The sequence below is a fragment of the Erpetoichthys calabaricus genome, chromosome 11 (assembly GCF_900747795.2).
Source record: "Erpetoichthys calabaricus chromosome 11, fErpCal1.3, whole genome shotgun sequence".
Classification (NCBI taxonomy): Eukaryota; Metazoa; Chordata; class Cladistia; order Polypteriformes; family Polypteridae; genus Erpetoichthys; species Erpetoichthys calabaricus.
This window is the reverse complement of record NC_041404.2, coordinates 29,884,905-29,909,468: the sequence shown is the minus strand read 5'-3', so window position 1 is coordinate 29,909,468 and position 24,564 is coordinate 29,884,905. Positions and strand designations below refer to the sequence as shown.

General features: G+C 43.4%; 1 protein-coding gene across 1 annotated transcript in view; it reads left to right on the top strand.

Annotated features, from left to right (window-relative positions):
* Nucleotides 1–14,709, top strand: part of rab24 (RAB24, member RAS oncogene family) — a 53,200-nt gene extending 38,491 nt beyond the window's left edge. Inside the window, exons 5-9 of the mRNA XM_028812894.2 lie at nt 1,473–1,540; nt 5,045–5,144; nt 6,987–7,037; nt 12,006–12,068; nt 13,543–14,709. Of these exons, the coding sequence (XP_028668727.1) occupies nt 1,473–1,540; nt 5,045–5,144; nt 6,987–7,037; nt 12,006–12,068; nt 13,543–13,607 (347 nt within the window). The 3' untranslated portion in view covers nt 13,608–14,709. The remainder of the gene's footprint in view (nt 1–1,472; nt 1,541–5,044; nt 5,145–6,986; nt 7,038–12,005; nt 12,069–13,542) is intronic.
* Nucleotides 14,710–24,564: the final 9,855 nt, after the last annotated feature.

The window sequence follows — 24,564 nt, the reverse complement described above, 5'->3', positions numbered from 1 at the left end:
CATTTTGGAATAAGGCTGTAACATAACAAAATGTGGAAAAAGTGATGCGCTGTGAATACTTTCCGGATGCACTGTATATACTATATATAATATAATAGGATGAGCCAGAGCAGCGGGCCGTCTCCTTGTCCTTACTTGGCTATGTAAATAGTCACAGGTGCTTGCCAGAGTGGATGTTAAGATTTCCTGAATCCCAACAACAGAGTCCAGGCTCCCAAACTGTCTGATGATGAGATGTGGTGAGATGCAGGTAATGTTCTACACTCCAATCTCTGTCAACAAATACATATTACATCATCCAGTGACAAACGTGACTGTGTGCACAGATCTCTCCGAAATTGAAGTATCAAAGTCTTGTAAACTGATCCATAAGATAGGCTCCATGTTACATAGACAGATATAAAGGAAAACTGATAGATGGGTGTGAGAGGCACTATACTGGATGGATAAAGACTTAGAATGAGGTGAACATTCTATCTAAAAAAGTGTGAATTTCCCCTTGGGATTAATAAAGTATCTATCTGTCGGTCTGTCTGACAGAAGGTGCACTGTATACGATACAAGGCATTACATAATACAGTTAATAGAGTTACATGTGTTGTATTGATCTCAAAATGAAACTGCGGTGTTTCAGCAGCCTATTTATGTTAACAACATTCTGATTTGCTTAGAAACCACACAGAACAGGTTCAGATTTACACAGTAAAATAAATGTTTCCTTAATCTATATAAGGTTAACTTATTCAAATTATATGGTTTGTGTATTTTGTTAAATCATCTTTTTCTCCTTCCCTCTTTGCCGTTACAGAGTCATTGCTGTATTTAATTCTTAATTATCTGTGATATGGGGGTTAGTTTCATGACCACCTCACCAGAGCCTTCACTTTTTGTCAGGCTTTCACAGCTCTTGCTTGGCCTTCACAACCTCCATAGTGGTCTGGGGGTGTACAGAACTCCTACTGTACTTCACCCTGGCAAGCAGTCTGCTGCTGCCCTGTTACTCTCCCCCATGAAAAAGATGCAGAGTTGGACTTTTGGGAGGTTAATATCATCAAGGTGCATAAAATATGTGGAAACAACAAATGTCTGGCGTCATCTAGTAATATTGTAGTGCTAGCTGTAGTGATGGGCAACACAGTCCGCATGTTCAGCTCATTGGAGAACGAAACTGGTATGGTTTACACAGAATGAAAATCATGTTGTAGTTTTTTATGGCCATTAGTTTATTATTATCCATTCTTTTGGAACCTTTGACTCTGTTCTCACAAGTGCTGGAAATTCTGACAGAGGGTAATGGAGATTATTTATAATTCAGGAAGCATCATCTGTACTCTGTTTTGAGATGAATCAGCTCTTGAAGGACTGTGAGCAGTTAACTCTCGTTGACTAACACGGATATATAAATGGTGTGTGTTTGCTAAAGGTGTCCTATCTGATTCATTAATACGCGTCTTTCTTCCTTCCTTCCTTAGATCTGACTGACAGCAGCAGCTTTCAGAGGGCTAAGTTCTGGGTGAAGGAACTGCAGAACTGTGAAGAGGTATGTCTGCCATCTAGGACTTGTGGTTTCTAACAGGCCATGAGGATTAGGAAGTGAATGTTTTGGAGCTCCTAGCGTAATGAGTTTGTATTTATACAGTGAATTCAGAAAGTATTCAGACCCCTCTTTTCACATTTTGTTATATTGTAGACTTGTGTTAAAAATGTTCACATTAATTTTTCCCTCATCAAACAACACCCAGTACTCCAGAATGACAACATGAAAACAGAATTTTAGAAATGTCTGCAGATTTATTTAAAATGAAAAACCAAATATCATAAGGACACAAGTGTTCAGACCCTGTGCTATGATATTTTAACCCTTAAACTGCTACATACTTGGGGGTTAATAGACTTGCTGCACTTTTTAAGTAAACGTCACAATTCAGCAAGAAAAAGTGAAATTTTAATGGAGCACTTTTTTTTTTTTTTTTTTCTTCATGCAAAGAGCATCACAATTACTGCAACACTGATCATATTATACACTGCCATTGAACTGTAAAAACTATAAAAAAATAAAAAAAAAACTTCTGGAACAATATGTACAACATGCAACTGACGCCATTGATGAAATTCAGCAAATCACCGAGCCAACTGCGCTTGAACTGGCTGCACACAGAGGTAAGCGCTGATGCCTGCAGGCCAGTCTAGTGCAGCGGCTGAATCCCAGGTACAGTGATGCTGATTCGCTAGGAGGCGGCAGTGGTCATGAGCTGGCTGTTCAATGAATGGGCGGCGCTGACTGGCTCTGGCGTGCTGGCAATTCGCCCTGGGAAGCGACTGTAGCCGGTTGTGGTGTTCAATGAATGTACGTTGCTGAATATACTCGACTCTGGCGTGCTGAGAAATTGCATTGGGAGCCAACTATAGCTGTTTTTGGCGGTTTAAGGGTTAAATCTGGGCCAGGCATCCCCTTCTATTGGTCACCATTGAGATGTTTCTACACCTTGTTTGGAGTCCACCTGTGGTCAGTTCAGTTGATTGGACATGATTAGCAAAGCCCACAAAGTCCCACAGCTGACAAAGCTATTGGAGCAAAAACCAAGCCATGAGGTCAAAGGAACTACCTGCAGAGCTTAGAGTCGGGTTATTTTGTGGCACAGATCTGGGGAAGGCTACAAAAGCTTCCTGCAGCATTGAAGGTTCCCAAAATCACAGTGGCCTTTATACTTCTTAAAAGGAAAAAGGTTTGGAACGGCCATGACTCTTTATAGAGCTGACCAGCCAAATAGAGGTGTAGTAGGAAAAGGACCCTTGTAGGAGAGGTGACCAAAAAGTTAATGTTTACTGTGACTCGGCTGCAAAAAAACCTTAAGGACAAACAGCACTGCAACACTCTGGGCTTTAAGAGAGAATGGCAAGACAGAAACCTCCTTTACGTAATAGACACATGGGAGCCCACTACCGTTTGCAAAAAGGCACCTAAAGGACTGTGAGAAACAAGAATCTTTGGTCTGATGAAACCAAGATTAGCATGAAGCCTGGAAGAAACCGAGCACCACTCATCACCTACACAATAACAATCCAACAGTAAAACACGGTGGTGGCAGCATCATGCTGTGGGGTTGTTTATCAGCAGCTGGGACTGGGGACTAGACTGGGTGGAGGGAAAGCTGAAGAGAGCAAAGTATTGAGATATCCTTCATGAAAACCGGTGCCAGAGCACTCTGGACCTCAGACTGGTCTGAAGGTTCACCTTTCAACAAGACAAAGACCCTAAGCACAAAGCAAAGCTACTGTGTCCTGGCAGTTAAAGTGTGTATACTGGTGACCCACAAAGCCTCAACGGCAATGCCCTGTACACTTTGAGATCACCATACGGAGCCATAAGTCAGCGCAGGACTGTAAATTAATAATTGTCTATGGGAGGTGTGCTATTATACAGTAATAATGAATGCGTTTTAAATATGCCGCAGGAATTGTTTTATTATAAAGGAATTCATTTTTTTCAGTATTTCTGCTTATTGATGTTATATAAGGGTGTCACAGACGTGGTGAAAGGGGGTATGAGGTTAAAAGTTAAGATATCTCAAGATGTTCAAGAAATACACAAAACTTCCCATGAAGAGAGGGGAACCGTCAAACTTCTGACTTGATAAGACCAGTCCAAAACAATTAATCCTTGTAAAGGAAAAATTGTTGATTTAGAACTGGGGTCCTCAATCACGGTCCTGGAGGGCCACAGTGGCTGCAGGTGGCTTAATTAGACCAGCACTTCTTCATTTAGCTTGTTACCATTTACACCCGTGTGCATTCATGTTGCATTATTGGGTCTGATTAAATACTTGGAAGGAAAGTGAAGAGCTGAGAATAACTCATCCATCAAATCATTTGGGTGATATCCTTACAAAGGGGGAAAAGTAATGTAGGATATGAGAATGACCTGAAATAGTTGTTGTTGTTCTTCTTCTTCCATCATATCTGTCTGTCTTCTGCATCTTGTTCTGTTACACCCATCACCTTCATGTCATAAAATGTAATTATCCACAACAATTGTTTTCTAATTAAGCCACCGGGTTAGAACAAAAACCAGCGGCCCTCCAGGAGTGTGATTGACGACCCCCTGATTTAGAATAACATCATAAGACACAAGTCCCGATATGAAATTCAGTACTCAAGAACCAAACAAAGAAGCAAGAAGAAAACTTGAACCATGAACCACTGCTGAGACCACTTCTGTGAGCCTAATATAAAGGCCGAGGGGGGTCCCTGGCTGAAACCCAATAATTGAAGAGATGATCACCAAATGCACCGTTTCTTTTATTATGCCAGTTTGGTGGGAATGCTGGTCATGGGATGAAAATGTTGATTTAGCTTAGCGTTTTGGTTTCTGTTTGTTTCAAACTGGTTGAGTCCTTAAATATAAAACTTTACAAGAATATTGAATTGATTAGGCAGCTGCCAAACAGGCTGTTTGTTTTATTTTTTATCTCTAAGCCACCATCAGTACATTAAAAAAAAGAAAGAAGAAGAAGTGTCACCAAGTGGTTTTATTTTTAGACTTGGGAGAAAACATTTACTTGAGTGCAGTTTTAGAAGTCTCTCTTGCCAGCCTTATATTGAATGTTTCCTCTTTATTTTAATTTTGTTGATATTATGAGAAATTAATATTTGATTACATTATACACAGAACAGTCTAGTGTCCCAGTCCAGGTCTGGTTGGTTTTTATTCTGACAGAGTGCCCAGCTACTGAGTGGCACCCCATTCAGTTGCTCAAGTGACGCTCTGTGAGAACAGCTGCATGCTGAGGACTGGAGGGACATTTCCAAGTATGATCTTCTCTGCCCCAGCTCAAGTCCAGTGCATGAGGACGCCATTCAGCATGTGGTGAAGTTCCAGACTTCTTCAGAGGTGTTTCTCAGCAGGCCCAAGAGACACCAGGAGCTTCCTTGAGAAGTTGTGTGGTGTGCTGTAGGACACATATGAGATCTTTTTGTGCCTGTAAAAATTTTTTATTAATTATTTTTTCTTTTTCTTCTCCTGGGGATAATGTATACATCTCAGCACTGCAAAATCTACCTGTGTGGCACCAAAAGTGACCTGGTGGAGGACGATCGCAGCATGAGGAAGGTGGATTTCCATGATGTCCAGGACTATGCTGATGGTGCGGTGCCTTTACTCACCTCTTTCTTGAGTTTTGCATGTGTCAGATTTTTTATTTTGTAAAATTCGTAATTCGAACCCAAAGTCTTACTTTTGAAATTGATGAAAACCAGCAGTGGATGACGTTGTATGGTTTGTGGTGTGGATGATTGCTGTTTGTCCACTCGGTGGTGGAGCACATTGTGTAGTCAACACTGGACTTTCATTCAGGCACACCTCCTTATTTTAAGCAGTTATTTAGATGGGGGGGGGGGGGGGGTATCTAAAAAGAACATCCAGCCAGTTACTTGGGGTCACGCGGGGTACTCAGAAGGTTTTTACATTTTCCCACAATGCCAGATGTTCTGAATATCTGGCACATACTGAGTAACTGATGCAAATTCTGTGTTTAAACTGGCACTTGTAGTTGTGCGTCATTCCTCACGACTGTGTCCGGCCTCACTCTCGCTGAATTTCACTTTGCATAGAAACTCGCTGGAGCTGTTAACAGGGTTTTTATGAGTGTGTGTGTACAGTAAACTCATCCACACTGAGCGGTATTTCCTTGTGACGCATGTCTGTGTTCAGCATTAGCTCCTCAGATTGACCAGTGTCAGTGTTGTTCTGCCCCCACTACTGTGTCACTATCACAATTGTGACAAAATCGACACAACAACAACTCAAAAATAAACCTGAATTTTATGGAGCCCTTCAGAGTACAATCCCCATCAGCCTCTCCCTGGAATGAGACCGCAAGAAATCAGGCGCAGCAGTTAGAATGGCTCCCCCAATGCAGCCCACCTCGTCTTACACTTGCGGTGAGCCCCCTACCATCGTCTCTTCTCTGCCTTCTCTGACTTTATCTGTTATCTGAGGTGACCTCAGTGTTTCGGCTCTTGTTGGAGATGCAGAAATTTGGAGTGTGGAAGACTACAGGGGGACGCAATCCAGAAGTCCCAGGGTTGAGCAGTTGTGGTGCTCCATGGTGTCTGGAGTTCAGTGGTTAGATTAGATTATTTATTTATAAAAGCACATTTAAAACAACAGAGGTTGCGCCAAAGTGCTGTACAAAAAAGCATTAAAATAAACACAATACAAACAATCATGCAAAAGCAGATTAATAAAACAACCAACTGTAACATCCACCACAATCCCATCATACACAATAAAAGACAAGAAAACAAGTAGATCTTAAGCCGACTTTTAAAAACCTCAAATCGAGGATGAAGACCTGATGTGCAGAGGCAAGTCATTCCAAAGCCTGAAAAGCTCGGCCTCCCCTCGACTTCGTGTTTGTGGGTTCTCAAATCTGAGGGTGTGGTGAAGCTTTTCATAACTTTTAAAATATTATTTTGGTGCATTTAACCAGTCAACGTTTGACTAAGTGCTGGGATCAAAGAACTCTACGTTTCTCACAGCAGACAGAAGTTCTTTCTCACAGACAGTATAATAATGAAAGCCAAATACAATGATAATAATTAGAAATTGGCTCCAGCAGACCCCCGTGACCCTGTAGTTAGGATATAACGGGTTGGATAATGGATGGGTGGATGTTATATATGAGGGTACTATTTCATAGCAGATTATACATAGGAGTGCCAGGCTTGTTAAACATGCAGACCCCAGTGATATCTGGTGGGCTGATTGAACGTCATGGCTGCTGACGCAGACACCCACATTTTTCACATTTAAGACTTTCACTAAATGGTTAATTTAAAAATATTTTTGAAGTGCAGGTCATAGCAGATGACCCCTTTCAGATGTCCAGTAGATGATAGCAGACCCTGGTGTATTTTTTCCTCTCCATACTAATTCAGTTCTTCTGCCCTAAAGAGACTAACGGGTTTGTTTCTTCTCGCTACAGAAATAAAAGCTCAGCTGTTTGAAACTTCAAGCAAATCAGGCCACAATGTCGGTGAGTACACTTCTGTGTGCACCTGCTTAAAAAGGAGATAAATACATTAAAGTGCTGTGAAATGTCACAGGAAATCAATAACAACAACAACAGTGAGAGCAGAAATAATTAAAAGTATCGTGAAATGTATTTTGCTGCCTATTATTTCATGTATTTATTTCTTCATTTATTTATTTCATTAACATTGCATGAAATATGACTTGGAATGAAAACTGTCACTTTTGCTCATCAAAGTTGAGAGGGCGGGCTCTAACAAGTACTGCTTTTTGATTGGTGAATTGGTTTACAGGGTGGACATACAGTTGTGCTTGAGAGTTTGTGAACCCTTTAGAATTTTCTATATTTCTGCATAAATATGACCTAAAACATCATCAGATTGTCACTGAAGTCCTAAAAGTAGATAAAGAGAAACCAATTACAGTAATCCCTCCTCCATCGCGGGGGTTGCGTTCCAGAGCCACCCGCGAAATAGGAAAATCCGCGAAGTAGAAACCTATGGTTATTTTTGTATTGTCATGCTTGGGTCACAGATTTGCGCAGAAACACAGGAGGTTGTAGAGAGACAGGAACGTTATTGAAACACTGCAAACAAACATTTGTCTCTTTTTCAAAAGTTTAAACTGTACTCCATGACAAGACAGAGATGACAGTTCTGTCTCACAATTAAAAGAATGCAAACATATCTTCCTCTTCAAAGGAGTGCAAAGCAAGCAGTCAAAAAAAAAATCAATAGGGCTTTTTGGCTTTTAAGTATGCGAAGCTCCGTGCAGCACGTCCTTCAGGAAGCAGCTGCACACAGCCCCCCTGCTCACACCCCCCTACGTCAGCGCAAGAGAGAGAGAGAGAAAGTAAGTTGGGTTTCTTCTCAGCCATCTGCCAATAGCGTCCCTTGTATGAAATCAACTGGGCAAACCAACTGAGGAAGCATGTAGCAGAAATTAAAAGACCCATTGTCCGCAGAAACCCGCGAAGCAGCGAAAAATCCGCGATATATATTTAAATATGCTTACATATAAAATCCGCGATGGAGTGAAGCCGCGAAAGGCGAAGCGCGATATAGCGAGGGATCACTGTAAACAAATGAGACAAAAATATTATACTTGGTAATTTATTTATTGAGGAAAATAATCGAATATTATATATTTGTGAGTAGAAAAAGTATGTGAACCTTTGCTTTCAGTATCTGGTGTGACCCCCCTTTGCAGCAATAACTGCAACTAAACTTTTTCGGTAACTGTTGATCAGTCCTGCACTCCGGCTTAGAGGAATTTTAGCCCATTCCTCCGTACAGAACAGCTTCAACTCTGGAGATTCAGTTCATGGACAGATGTCCTGACATTTTCCTTTAGAATTCTCTGATATAATTCAGAATTCATTGTTCCATCAATGAAGGCAAGCCGTCCTGGCCCAGATGCAGCAAAACAGACCCAAACCATGATACTACCACCACCACCATGTTTCACAGATGGGATAAGGTTCTTATTGCTGGAATGCAGTGTTTTCCGTTCTCCAAACATAACGCTTTTCATTTAAACCAAAAAGTTCTGTTTTGGTCTCATCCGTCCACAAAACATTCATCCAATAGCCTTCTGGTTTGTCCACGTGATCTTTAGCAAACTGCAGACGAGCAGCAATGTTTTTTTTTGGAGAGCAGTGGCTTTCTCCTTGCCACCCTGCCATGCACACCATTGTTGTTCAGTGTTCTCCTGATGGTGGACTCATGAACATGAACATTAGCCAATGTGAGAGAGACCTTCAGTTGCCTAGAAGTTACCCTGGGGTCCTTTGTGACCTCGCTGACTATTACACGCCTTGCTCTTGGAGTGATCTTTGTTGGTCGACCACTTCTGGGGAGGGTAACAATGGTCTTGAATTTCCTCCATTTGTACACAATCTGTCTGACTGTGGTTTGGTGGAGTCCAAACTCTTTAGAGATGGTTTTGTAATCTTTTCCAGCCTGATGAGCATCAACAATCTCCTTTGTTCGTGCCATGATGCACTTCCACAAACATGTGTTGTGAAGAGCAGACTTTGATAGATCCCTGTTCATTAAATAACACAGGGTGCCCACTCACACCTGATTGTCATCCCACCTGACTCGAATTTCACCTTCAAACTAACTGCTAATCCTAGAGGTTCACATACTTTTGCCACTCACAAATATGTAATATTCGATCATTTTCCTCATTAAATAAATGACCAAGTATAATATTTTTGTCTCATTTGTTTAACTGGTTTCTCTTTATCTACTTTTAGGACTTGAGTGACAATCTGATGATGTTTCAGGTCATATTTATGCAGAAATATAGAAAATTCTAAAGGGTTCACAAACTTTCAAGCACAACTGTATGCGCCAGGGCTGACAAATTAGACAAAAAATATATCCATCCATCCATTTTCCAACCCGCTGAATCCAAACAGGGTCACGGGGGTCTGCTGGAGCCAATCCCAGCCAACACAGGGCACAAGGCAGGAACCAATCCCGGGCCGGGTGCCAACCCACCGCAGGACACACACAAACACACCCACACACCAAGCACACACTAGGGCCAATTTAGAATCACCAATCCACCTAACCTGCATGTCTTTGGACCGTGGGAGGAAACTGGAGTGCCTGGAGGAAACCCACGCAGACACGGGGAGAACATGCAAACTCCACGCAGGGAGGACCCGGGAAGCGAACCCAGGTCCCCAGGTCTCCCAACTGCGAGGCAGCAGCGCTACCCACTGCACCACCGTGCCGCCCCAAAAAATATATGTATATATAAAAATTCTTAAGTTAAAAGTGTACTAAAAAGTAAAAAATAAGTCTCTCCTACATCACTCATATTTGTAATCAATATTTGAACACTTCCTTTAATATTTCTATGTGTTACTAGCACCCTCTATTGGTGAAATCTTGAACTATTCTTCATATGAAAATGTCATTTCTTAATTAACTTGGATTAATTGATCACTTTGTGAAACTGATTATTGATTCATGTATTGTCAGCAGAAGTGAGTAAGTGTGCAAAATTTGAAGTCATTTGGACAATAGGAAGTGGGTTGAATATCGATTACAAGATTTGTACCAGACAACAAACGGGTGGTGTTAAAAGAAGCGTGGTAATGATAAGGTCTGAATTTTGCAATTAAAAATAAGTAAATATTCAAATATTCTCAAACTTAGGTTAATAGTTGTGGCCGTTTATACATACATGCGTGTTATTTATCATTATAGTAACGGTTGCACAGCAAGAACAAACACCAAATGTGATTTAAACACACATCACAGTATGTATGCAGTGCCAGGGACCCCAGCTGAGCTCCACAAAACCCACACAACGCTGACCTAAGCATTTTGTGATTTGCAGAGGGGGCCGCAAGTGAAAGCAGGGAACTGTTAATAATGATGTAGCGGAGCGCGGCGCCAGCCTTGTGGCTCCTTTTCATGGCTGCTTTTATGGCTAACTGTCCTGACAGGAATGACAGGGAATATAAAAGTCAGTAAGACCACGACAAGGTGAGAATAAGTGGGAGAAGAAAAAGAGCAGGCGTAAGGTGGCAGGCAGGTTGGTCAAAGGTGGGCATGTTTTATTATTTTGGAGGTGTCCAATGGGCACTGTACTTTATAATACCAGTGCAGCAGCAATAATGTTGCTAGGGCTTGGGGGTGAAGGGAATCCAGAGACCACTAGGGTGAGCTACAGCCTTGTAGCCTGGTGTACCTGCAGCAGATTCAAGGGCATCCATGACCCCAGAAGTAATTGAGGGCTTAGAAAATGCAGTTTAGTGACGTGGGAGTGTAGAGTCGGGAAGAAAGAGCGATGGTCAGTGAAAGGAGTGCCTTGAAGTTGGGGTCTTGTCCTTGGACGTGATGAGTAGACCTTCAGAATAAGAAGCCCGTCGGCTCCTGTGGACAGACCTGGAGAAGGGGCTCGACTCCGTATCACAGCAGGGTCCACACAGTCTGTCAACTTTTTTTCCTCTTTTGTAGATGCAGCAATATTTGAATACGGGTGGGCAGAATATTTTTAATTACACCTCATTGTTTTTTATGTCAGACCAGCAGCCCACATAACATGGAGACCAAATTCTCAGTTGGCTTTTTAAGGTGGCGATTTTAAAGTTTTGCAATAAAATGAAAATCCGACTTGCAAGTTGTTTTCCATTTGCTTTAATGAGAAGGTCTTAGCATTAAAGAGCATTCCGGGATCTCAGATTTGAAAGTGAGTGGGGCACCAGACATACGTTTGGGGAAAACGGCCCCATTTACACCTGAGGGATCGAACTAAAACTGTTGTGTCAAAATAACAAGCTGACCATTTGAGATTACAAAATGGCAGGTCAGGGAAGTGAAGTGCAAAATACGGCAGCTGTGCACAGCGCGTAACTCAGTGTCACAGTTAATGTGGATGTAACAAACAGCCATACTTTATTAATGAAATGTCGGCTTTTGCCTTTGACTGAGGCCTTTTTTTAAATAAGTTTGCAGTATCTTTGATCTGACAGCCCCAGGACGTGCTTTGGTCGACTCGAGAGTCCTGCGGCTCATGCACGTGCTTAACGTTACGACTGTGAGCGTTGGATACGAGTACAAGACCGAGGCGCCCAGAATTACTGCGCCAAGCAGCTCCTTTAATGCAAAAAACTCCAAAGTCGTCTTCAGGAGTCTGCATCTGAAGTGTCTGCTGTAAATGTGGCACTTAATGGCCAAAGGTCTACGTCCACCATACCGATGGCTCCCACACACACACATTCACACAGACGGTTATACGGCTTCATTTTGATTTGCCAGTTAGCGTAGGATGGGAGAGGAAACTTGGAAATCTTAACTTATAAATGCACTTCTACAGGGGGAGGGAGAGAACATGTAAACTGCACACAGGACTGAGCATCTGTGAGCCTGCATGCCTACCACCACCACCTTCACCACCACTACTCTGTGCTTACTTAACAATCAAATTGTGCCTCCGGTTTTCTTTACAGACGAGCTGTTCCAGAAAGTGGCTGAAGATTACGATCAGCTTTACTCCTTCCAGCAGATGACAGGTGAGTAACGGCAGTAACGACTTCATTTTGTGCACTCGGACCCCTGTGGCCACAGTCACCAGTAATCCTAATGTGAGTGGCGCTCACCAGTATACCACCCAGCAGAGAAAATGTTTCCATGGCTTGAGGACTCCTGTGGTGTGCAGCAGGCTGCTTGGCATAAAATGATGATGCCAACCGGTGCCTCAGGAGCTCTCATGGTGAGTTTTAGTGGCAGAACCGGCCCTGGTAGGCTGGCGCAGGGCAGGACCTTACAAGACTGTGCCAACGAGGAAAGCAAGAGCAACAGACATCACCATACAAGTGCAACAATGATGTTGGGATGAGTGAGGCACAGCCGTGTAGCCTGGCGTACCTGCAGCAAACAGAAGGGCATGCGTGACCCCATAAGCAACTGAGGGCTTAGAAAATACGCTGGGAGGAGAGAGACGGACGGTAAAAGGAGTGCCCTGAACTTGGGGTCCCGTCTTTGGACATGTGTGAGTAGACAGAGTCTGAAGTGACAGATCACAGAACTAACAAAATGAGCCCATGGACTTCCGCTAGCTTCACCAGACGGCCAGGGCACAGCTCCTTAGCCTGCCACCCCATAGACTGATTTGCCATTCCACCATAACCTAATGAGCAAAACGTATTGAGTAAAAACCGATTTCACAGCGATACTGGCTTTACGGCCACACTCTTATTCTTTTGTTGAAAAGCACAGACATTAGTCTCCATTTTCACCTTTTTAACATCAGAACATGGAGACTTTTAGAAACGCTCCGCAGGGCGTTGTGATGTGGACTGATAAAAACGCAGACTCTAATCTTGCACTGATTGGTTTGTGTTTATTACGTGGCCCTGCCCTGCTCTGCTCTGATTGGTCACCGTCTGTGGATGAAAGCCTCAGTCCAACTTGGCTGACACACAACAGTTGCTTTCCATGGCGCTTGTTGGTTTGCTTATCTGTGTACGTCTGCTGCAAGTAATGTGGCAGTCGTTACAGTTTCCAGATTACAGTAAATCTGGTGACATTACTTTGTTCAGCGATGCACACAGGCCCGGTGTAAGCAAACCTCTGCGCCGCCTGCGTTTTTGCTCGTTATGATTGTTTCCTAAAGCACGTTAAAACGCTAGTGTGGACGGAGGTAGTTTTGGTTTCAAAATGAAAACGTAGAAGTGTGGATGTAGCCTCAATAGCCTTTCACTTCACACTAATCCACGCCATTAGTGCATACGCTGCGTTTCCATCCCGTCGGCGGCCTTTTCCTTACATGCAGACACGTGGAACGGCTTGTGATGGCATAGAGCATGGAGAGTGCAAGGGAAGGGAGAGCGGAGCCCCCTAAAGGCCTGTTTCAGTGAGTTTCACGTCTTGCAATTGCAAAAATCACATGAAAAGTAAACTGCAGGGGTCGTGTCGCAAAACTGCATGCAGAATGACGCTGCACTGTTTCAGTCCTCACTAATTATTTTTATTTATTTCTTTTAGAAGAAAAAGGCGTTGACCTGTGTCAGAAGAAGAACTCCACTTTTTATGCCTGCTGTCATCACTGATCCCCCATTAGAACCCCCAACTGGAAATAGAGACCCCCAAACTGGGCCGCGTTGACTGGGCGACGTCCTTTTTTTTTTTTTTTTAAAACTACTGAATGCCCCCCATCCTAGGACTGATTTTTTTTTTCTTTCTTTTCAAAAACCGCAAATAAAATAAAAAAAAAACAAGAGCCGCCATTACTGAGCCAGTAGCCTCTCCGAGGCTGCCTTGAACAGGAGGACACGTTTGTGAAGTACGCTGGTCAGCACACGGGTACAGCCTTGGTTATTTTTTTTAAATAACGTTTTATTTTGTTTTGTCTTTTTTTTTTTTTTTTTTTTAGTAGAAGTCAAATGATGTTTTATCGTATTTAGAAGTCCGAGTCGCACTCTCTGCCCTCTAGTGGAAGACATCTGAACAGCTCTAGTTACTTAGGTACTTAATGAACAGCTGAAGGGCGATGAAGGGGCTCCTCACGAGGCCCACTTGGCATTTTATACGTTCGGCTGTTCTTGTTGAGAAGTGAAGCACAAACACGAGTCCACGCTGAATGCTCTATTTTGGTTTCTTGGTTTACATTTCCTATGGGGGCGAGGCGGCCCACACTCGGTGCCCACCCTCCTCTTTACTCTTTCTTGTAAGCTGGATTGTCGTGGCGGGCGGGCAGGTGGGTGGCTGGTTAAAGTCGGCCTGATGTGGACCTCTTTTAAAGTCAACACGGGGACACGACGTCTCACTGACTTTCCGACGACTTTGTTGCGACAGACTGACCTCCAACTCGCTGAGCTGACATCACATGTGCTTATCGTTGGTGACGTTTCATTGGTGATCTCCGCACTGTTTATTAGGGGGCACAACGTGGAACTGCACAAAGAGTGGGTGAAACAAAGGCCCCTCCATGACGTTTACACTTTTACTACAAGGAGTGGTGTGTGCTGAGCGACTGATTATGTGCCTCATGGAAATCCACCTGCTTTTTCTAGCTTTGTTTTATTTATTTATTAATATTTTGGTAGGGTTTGTTAAAACAAAAGTGCAGTTAACGAAAAGAAAAAAAAAAATCTGCCAAATCTATTTGTATTGTTTCACTTTGGAAGAATAAAATTGCATTACAACCAAGAACTATACATGTGATGGTGTCATTGGGACACAGAAATGCAAATGTTTGACGTCTTAATGCTGTGGTGCTGAAAATTCTGGGATCTCCCCACAATCGGACCTCTGGAATTCGAGTCTTGTTTGCTATTTTATCCACATTTGATAATTGATTTTTTTTTTTTATAACAACAGCCTTTAAGTAAAATAGGGTGCAAAATCCACCAATCGGTTTACAGTTCAGTCGAGTCTGTTCTGTGGACAGCCTGGTGGAGCAGCGGGTAGTGCCCAGGGTGTGAATGCTGTGTGTGCTCTCCACGTTGCTGTGGGTTTCCTCCTATATTTTGAGCGAGTGTACGTAACACCTCACCTTCAGCTGCTCATCCTCGCAGGAATCTTTAATCCTGCCAACTACACTACAGCCTCCTGGACAGTTCAATGGACTGACACCCGGTCCAAATGACTCTGCTGACAAATTCAGTCAAGGTGAGATGCTTTCCTCTGAGCTGTTCATCCTCCCAGGACTGCTCGATTCTGCCGACTACGCTATAAACCCACAGTGGACTGACATCATGTTCAGGTATCTCTGTTCAAGAATTAATGAAAGGTGAGAAGCCTTCCTCCCAAGACTCTCTAATCACGCCGACTACACCATAAGCTCCTGGCCAGTACAGGGGACCAACACCTCGTCCAGATGTCTCTGTTGAGGAGTTCAATCAGGGTGTTGCCCTTTCTTTGCCGATCCTGCCAAGACTCCTTAATCCTGCCGACAACACCATCGGCTCCTGGCCAGTGCACCGCCTCATTTCATTGGTGAAAATTGTTTTTGTGAACTCCCGAGTAGATGAGCCTGCAACATCTAACTGGAACAGAACTAAATCCAGGGGCTTTCCTACAAGCCTCCTTATCCTCCTGGATATGGCAACCTGGCCAGACCAGCGCTTGAAGGTGATGGCAGACCAATAACACCAGGCCTGTTGATAAAGGCTGGAGCTCTGAATTCATTTAGGGGTTTGAGAATGGCATGCTGGGCAAGTGTAACGGTCGTGTTGAACAGCAGCTCCATGCGCAGAGGTTTCAATAAAGATCTGAAAAAAAATGCATTATGCCAGGATGCAGACTTTCATTTACTTCTCCATGTAACCACCGTCCCTGTGGTGACAGAACTCCATCCCAGCTGGGTCACATATTTGTAATAGTTCATCTTTGTGGCTCACATTTGAATCAGTTAGTGGGCAGCCTTACCCAGCGCCTGACACTACCAGTGCCCACACCCAAGTCTTCCTGCGCCCTGTGCAGCAATGTCAGCTTTCATGGAAACTGCAACCAGTGCAAAGCATCCTTGTTGGCCGTTTGCTCATCCTGAACCATAAACACGCGATAAGTGAGGTGATAACTAGAAGTACAGGTGCCCATGCCAGTACTGGCATTAACTGCTACTGCTAATCTCAGTCAGGGCTGTTGGTGCCACCCTTCCATTTAACACAACATCATATAGAATTGGTTTCGTTATGTATGTACTTGTATTTCTTATTTCACACAGAAGGTGTCACTAAAGGGCAGACGTGAAAGGACTTCTATAAAGTGTATAAAGGGAAAGATTAAAACATTGATATTGTAATGTACAGTAGGTGTACAATGGTGGAGGCCCATCAGGTTGAAGCTCAGATAGTGACAGCAATGTGGCAACACAGATGAAGACATGAAACACAAGAAAAAGCAAAAGCGCAGTTTTCAAAATGAAGAAAGAATGAACATGGTTTCCTGGTGCCCCCTCTGCATTTCACATCCTCATCCATGGCTGCTGGCCACAAGTCCAGGGCCTCAAAATCAAGCGTCAGTATGGCTGCCTGTGAGCTAAATGTAAGTCACCAAAGTAAAGAGGACTGATGGCTGTCCCACTTGCCTTCAGCTGTTTGTCACTCAAGTGGCTGTCGGATTTTTGAATCGGTGGACACCTTCTGAAACTTGAAGCAGCAGTCCGTTAGCAGGATCGTTCTGAAGCATGTGATGGTCTTCAAGACAACGTCCTCCTTGATGTTGATGCTACTTTTCAGAAGGATTCTTCGTCTGATGGTGGAAAATCCAAGTAGTCAATAATATGTCTTCTGCAGAGTTGTTTTTTGACTGCCAGTATTTGATGCCAAGCTGTAAGGAAATTAATTGGGTAACATTAGCAAACATCTCGGGTTATCACTCAAGCTTTGCTACCATCTAGTGGATAAACCTAAGCAACACCACGTTCTGGGTGCCTTGCCTCAAAATGTAGTCTTCCGTTACACGATGCCGACTTTTGTCAACACAGAGTTAAAAGATGTTCAAGGAGCAGTGAGAGATGCAGCAACACAAAAGCAGCCCTAGCCGTAGAAGGCCCTTCAGTCTTTGCTGAGGAATTCACTGAGGGCACCCTCCCCGAGAGTTGGACGCGTGGTCTTTGGGTTACACAGAACTTAAGGGAGATCAGCACAGAAAACTGAGGTGCACTTACCCACAAAGGAGAAAGGAGCAAGTGTAATGGTGGGACAGAGAGGGACTCTGCTGCTATGGAAGAGGCACCCTGCAGATTGAAGGCGTGACCTCCCCCTTTACCCCTCTGACAGAAAGGGCTCATCTGTAATACAAAGACCCCAAGTTTGAGTCCCACTACTGGCTTTAGGAAGGATGAGCCAACTGTAAGAACATCTGACCTCACTATGCTGTCCAGGATCCTGTGGTGTAGTCGGCAGGACTGAGAAGTCCCAGTATTCTAGCTCCTGAAAGGGCTGCAGAGTTGCAACTGTAACAGCTGCAAATATTTATGGAAAAGTCCGAGTTATTGGCCAGCGTTGGTGATGGCGCTGCTGCCTCGCAGCAAGGAGACCAGGGTTCACGTCCCAGTCTGCACGAGTTTCCAGCAAAGACATGCAGGTTAGGTGAATGGGTGATGCTAGATGTGTGTATGGTGTGTGCTGATGGTGCAATGGTCTGACGCCCTGTCCAGGGGCTAGAAATTGAGCAGACATAACACAGTAACTGACCAGGCAGGATGAGTTCATAGCTGTTTGTCCTGCTGATGCACTGGGACGGAGGCGGTTGTGTCAATCCAGTTATTGTCCTTCACACACACACTGTGGATATAAACAACTGCTAGTCTTAATGTAATTGAACAGAACAGTTGTATTTTTCTGCTCATAAATATACAGAAAATAGAATCCAATGGATCACAATTAGAACTTATGGATTCACTTTATTTAGAGAAAAACAACGAAGCTCAAAAAAAGTAGAGGGGAGACTTCATACATGGAGATGAAATTCACCCCCAGATCCCCTCAAACTAGAGATGTAGCAGTCCAAAGGAGGACTTTACAGACAGCAGATACCGAGAGGAGCCTTCAAATACCAACTTGCTCAAATCCAGAGAGATGCAGCAATAAATGGGCAGCTCGAGGTCATTCAAGACAAACTGGCAAAGCCCAGCAAAGAGATGGAATTGGCTTAACACTGATTTAAGGAGCAAATGCAGAAAATGGAGGCGACTGAATCTGAAGATCCAGGTGTCCTAAGCAAGCAGCTCCCCTGTGTTTTGGAAGAGAAGATCAACACAACACACGAATTTAAAGTCAGACATTCAGAAAGGCAAACTCTGAACATCAACACAGCCCTCCAGAATAAACGAAGCTGATCTTCAGGCAGTGGACACTGCTGGGGACTTTAAAGTAACGATGAGAATGCAGGGGTCAGTATGGCAGGAACAATCAGAGGAGAGATGAATTCGTCAGAAACGTGTGCCTTAAGAAATGTAAACAGAATGTCAGAAGACAGCTGAACAGCAATTTTACTAATGCAAAAGACCACCCTAAAGGGCACCATCATAGTCAAAGCATAACGACGACGGGCCGCGTGTAGCTGCAGGAGTCCTTCACGACAGCCTGGTGACTCTGCACTTTTGCTGCTTGATGGACTGCCGTCCCCCAGCATTGGTTCCTGTTTTATGCCCAATCCTGGGGGTCTCCATGAGTCATAGTTTTGAGAAACAGAATTGATATTTTTCCCCCCAACAGCTCTCATCTTTGATGGCTTGTGGGTTCAGTGAATTTAACAAAATTTGTGACAAATTTTGAAAAGTACCGGGAGCATTAACAAATGTGAAACGGGGTCTCCAGGCGTGGCCGGCAGCCGCTATGAACACTGTATAAACTTTAGCTTTACAAAGTCAATTCTCAAGACTAGACGTTAGAAACTGTGCCATTAAAGGCCACCTAACATGCCATCTTCACAGACAATTTAATGGAAGGCATTCATGAATTCTAACAAACATGACAGAGCAGCAGGCCTCCACTACATGCCTTATTAGACCCTGTAACCTTCAAACTGCCTTGGTAATGGAACCCCCCCCCAACAGGAAAGTCATCAGAAATACAGAAAGTGGGATTTGGGGGCATCGGGCAGAACACAATGCATTGTGATAAAACAGACATCATTACAGTATCAGCAGAGGACCAAAGAGGGGAACCACGTGGATCAACTGTTAGGCCCCAATGTAACTTACAAAACTTCATGTCCTCAAACTCACTTGGTCACAGGTGGTCTCGAGGTCTCTTGGGTCAGCGCCTATCCCAGTGACATTCGGCACAAGATGGGGCAGAGTGGTGGCTCCGATCTGCACTGGTATTCAGAAGGTTGCCGGATTTCAATGCCCATTACTGCCCAGAGAGCTCCTACCCTGCTGGGCCCTTGAGCGAGGCCCTTAAACCTGCAAGTGATCCAGGGGGCTGCAGAATGGCTGACTCTGTGCTCTGACCCCAAGAGGGTATGTGAGAAATTACAAATTCCTAATACAAGAAATATTGTATAAGTCGCAGTAAGGAACAAAAAAAAAAAAAAAAAACCAAAGGAAAACAACTCGCACATAAGTGACAAATTTTAGTGGGAGTCCCCTCTCTGAGGAAGTGTGAGAACACCTGAGCACCCAGTGGAAACCGTGAAGACAAACAACTACTGCAACCACACAGACGACAGGATCTGCAACTGGGACCCCAAAATGGCAATGCAGCAGAACTACCTATCTCACTGTGTCACCCCCACAGAACTTACAATACAAGTTTGCTTAGAAGTCAGTTTGGTGGAAAAAGGGCTTGATGGAGGTGGTAGAATCCCTCCAGAAGAACTTGGCCGTCGCTTATCTGGATTTGGGTCAAAGTACGACTTGCACAGAAGAAGAAAAAATATTCTGCAGTCACAGGCCTGCAGTGAAAAAGCACAAATACAGAGAAAGCCCTGAGAATGCAACTTGATTAATCAGAGTGCTGTCGACAGGCTCATCGTTGGCCCTGTAGCTCGAGGGTCAAGCCCCATCTACAATGCTGTGTCCACCATTGGCCTCAGTACTGTAAGAACATCACAACAGCACTGGAGCTAGGAAACGTGACTATGTGGCGAGTATGGCTGTCAATAAATCTTTTAACTTGGCTTCATGATACGTCTCCAATACGACTTTACTCACTTAACAATGAAACCATTGTGCTACCAAACAGGAGATGCATGCAGCTATAACTTGGGATGTCCTCCCTCACGCCTGACCTCACCATTTGCTATTTTTGACTTTTGCTGGGCAGGTCTGCCAATGCTTTGCTGAACTAAATATGGCAGCACACAGAGAATATGACAAGCAGCAGACTGGTGTGAACAGAAAAGGACGCAAACTCGTGTCCTGCCCTCCTCACTGAAGCCAACAAAGTCCATCAGCTCAGTTAACCACTCGGGCCTTTGACTGTGCAGGCTCATTAACACAAAGGTAGGCCGACAACGTTTACTGTAACAACTCTAGTTAATGCTGCCCAGTGGTGTGAACTGCAGAATTCACTGTGGTGGTACAAGGCATTTATTTACTCAATTCAGTGAAAACCTCAAGACCACTGCGACTCAATAATTCAATTAATTATTCTTCCCCCCCCCCCCCCCCCCCCAAGTAGAAGTTTCATCACAGTCATAATATTTTTTTCCCCCACCAACACCAAAAAGCCTCAATCCAACCCCATTACATTTCTGGGAAGGAAACAAAAAATGATCTAAAAACTGCAATAAACGTTTTAAGTGTTTGAAAACAAAGGCAGACTGGATATACCACACATACATACATACATGTTGTCAGTCAGATTACCTGGCAGTTAAGAGCTGCACGGCAAAGATTTCTCCAAAGCTGCCCACCGAATGTCTCTTTGCTGCCCAGTTTAGCATCTTCTGCTCTTTCATGACAAAGAACCGCATAAGCTAAATGTCAGCTAATCCATCTGTGAACTCAAACTGAAGCTCAGCTGGGTCAGACACACAAGACTGCATCAGTACAACAATTCAGAGGTAATGAGTAGTCTGGTGGAAGTCTAAACCTAAACCTGCCGAGATGATGAAGTTGAGCCAGAACCATCCCACAATGCCTCCACAGTGCAATGACCGACTGACAAATAAAAGGCCGTTTCCTAACACAAAAGCAGCAAGTCCAAGGGGAAAAAGGGGCTATGAGTGCCGCATAACTTTAATAAACGAGTATTCAAATGTTGTTGTTTGATGATCAAGATCATTTTTATCTTAACATTAGGTTTTGGTTGAAAATCTGTTAAGGTTCACTGTGAAAAATATCTAAATTTTCAGAGTTCCATGTTATTATCATAGAGTGCAATTTATATCTTACTAGGAGTTTCTCTTTTGTAAATTTCAATCAGCTCTAGTCCATTTAAATAATTATGGAAGAAAATAACATTTGGAATTCCCTACAGTGTAAAACTGCTTATGTAGCATAAAATGATGAAGAATAAGCCAATTTATCAAATAAACAGAAAATGATTACAGTTTGAAGAAAGAATTCCTACTGAGGGTCTTCTTCTTCTTCTTTCAGCTGCTCCCGTTAGGGGTTGCCACAGCGGATCATCGTCTTCCATATCTTTCTGTCCTCTGCATCTTGTTCTGTCACACCCATCACCTGCATGTCCTCTCTCACCACATCCATAAACCTTCTCTTAGGCCTTCCTCTTCCCTGGCAGCTCTATCCTTAGCATCCTTCTCCCAATATACCCAGCATCTCTCCTCTGCACATGTCCAAACCAGCTCAATCTCACCTCTCTGACTTTGTCTCCCAACCGTCCAACTTGAGCTGACCCTCTAATGTCCTCATTTCTAATCCTGTCCATCCTGGTCACACCCAATGCAAATCTTAGCATCTTTAACTCTGCTACCTCCAGCTCTGTCTTCTGCTTTCTGGTCAGTGCCACCGTCTCCAAACCATATAACATAGCTGGTCTCACTACCGTCCTGTAGACCTTCCCTTTTACTGTCACTGATACCCGTCTGTCACAAATTACTCCTGACACTCTTATCCACCCATTCCACCCTGCCTGCACTCTTTTTTACCTTTCTTCCACAATCCCCATTACTCTGTACTGTTGATCCCAAGTATTTAAACTCATCCACCTTCGCCAACTCTACTCCCTGCATCCCTCACCATTCCACTGACCTCCCTCTCATTTTACACACATGTATTCTGTCTTGTTCCTACTGACCTTCATTCCTCTTCTCTCTAGAGCATATCTCCACCTTTCCAGGGTTTCCTCAACCTGCTCCCTACTATCGCTACAGATCACAATGTCATCAGCAAACATCATAGTCCATGGGGACTCCTGTCTAATCTGTCTGTCAACCTGTCCATCACCATTGCAAATAAGAAAGGGCTCAGAGCCGATCCCTGATGTAATCCCACCTCCAACTTGAATGCATCCATCACTCCTACCGCAGACTTCACCACTGTCACGCTTCCCTCGTACATATCCTGTACAACTCTTACGTACTTCTCTGCCACTCCTGACTTCCTCATACAATACCACAGCTCCTCTCGAGGCACACTGTCATATGCTTTCTCCAGGTCCACAAATACACAATGCAACTCCTTCTGGCCTTCTCTAAACTTCTCCATCAACACCAGGCTCTGAGGCTAGGGATCTGCACTGGCAATCGGAAGGTTGCCGGTTCAAATCCCGTAAATGCCAATAGGGACTCTGCTCTGTAGGGCCCTTCAGCAAGGTCCTTAACCTGCAATTGCTGAGCGCTTTGAGTAGTGAGGAAAGCGCTATATAAATGCAAAGAATTATTATTAATTATTAACACCCTCAGAGCAAACATTGCATCTGTGGTGCTCTTTCTTGGCATGAAACCATACTGCTGCTCACTAATCATCACCTCACTTCTTAACCTAGCTTCCACTACTCTTTCCCATAACATCATGCTGTGGCTCATCAATTTTATTCCCCTGTAGTTACTGCAGTCCTGCACATCCCCCTTATTCTTAAATATCGGCACCAGTACACTTCTTCTCCATTCCTCAGGCATCCTCTCACTTTCCAAGATTCCATTAAACATTCTAGTTAAAAACTCCACTGCCATCTCTCCTAAACACCTCCATGGGTGTTATGCATTAAAAACAAAACATAAGAAATTGAAGGTAAAAGAGACACACCACACAACTCTTGGTCTTTAAGATTTTATATTATATATATGTTACGGGTAAAGGCCGAAAATGGGAGTTTCTAACTTTACCTGGAAAAGTCTCTGGATAATGTGTGCCTCGGGTAATGCCGGGTTTATCCAACTTCTGGCTCTACCCATAACATATACATATATTTACAAAATATACAATATATAAAATGAATCACAAAAGACCTGTAAGTAGGCAAGTTAAGTTTAGATATAAAATTCCTTTTATTGCATAATGAGATCTATTCCATTGAAATATGGCCATCTTATACCTCACTCATGAATTGCATTAAAAAAAATGCAAAGCCATATTCCTCTTTTTTTTTCACCTATATTTACAGCAGATGTTATGATCCAAGCAGTGCACTTGTCAGTCTGTGGTAATGATTTAAGAATGATTTGGGTATACTGTATATCATAAAGTACATTACAACTACCCAACACTGATAACACAGAGTTAAGTTCAACAATTCTACTCACATATGTGACAAGAGTTTTTATACTGAAATCATCCCACCTCATGCATAATGCCACAGAGATAAAATAAAAAAAAAATAAATAAATAAGCGGTTCATTTAGAGCACAATAATTGGCCCCTCTTGAATGATGTCGCTCAGTTGTCAAAGGCACAATCCTTTTGTCAACAGAAGGAGTGTAATTCTTTTCCATTTTACATGCTGTAATGTTTTGGTGGTTGTGGTTAGGGGTGGGGGGGGGGTGATTGGGGTTGTTTGGACCCTAAAATACACAACTCTCCTGCCTTGGTTGAACAGGCCTCATAAGTCAGATGCGGAGAATACACATTTATACTGATTGACACACACATATTCAACAATTGACCATGCAGACTGAAATTCCATGGATGTCAGTAGTCACTTCACCTCACTTTTCTCAAGTACAGTAAAACTTGAAGGGAAAAAACAAAAAAACTATTTCAAGTACTCGGTATAATTTTCTGTTCAGCCCAGCAAATTATGTTAAGTGTTGATGTTAGTATTTGAAAATTGAGAATAAAAACAAAATGCTTTTTGACTAAAACTGTAACATCTTCCTAAAATCAAGTGTAATTCAAGTATAACCAGGTTACTAACCTGTACAGAAGCTTCTTGCAGTTTAGTTGAAGTCACCATCACAATATACTGTACTTCCTGATATGGCGCTAGCTGGCAGCAGTGGGACTAGAAGCCAATCACTGCGCAGCGTTTTTGTTATTTTTTTCTCTATTGTGTACGCCTTTGCACTGATCACCAGCAAAATCTTGGGTGACATATGGTGTCTGCCCGATCCTCATCATTTGATTCTCAAGTGTGACTGTTAATAGCAGTGGCACCTTTGACAATATGAGGAGTGGCACAGTGGCGATAGCTTTCTTTGTAACAAGTC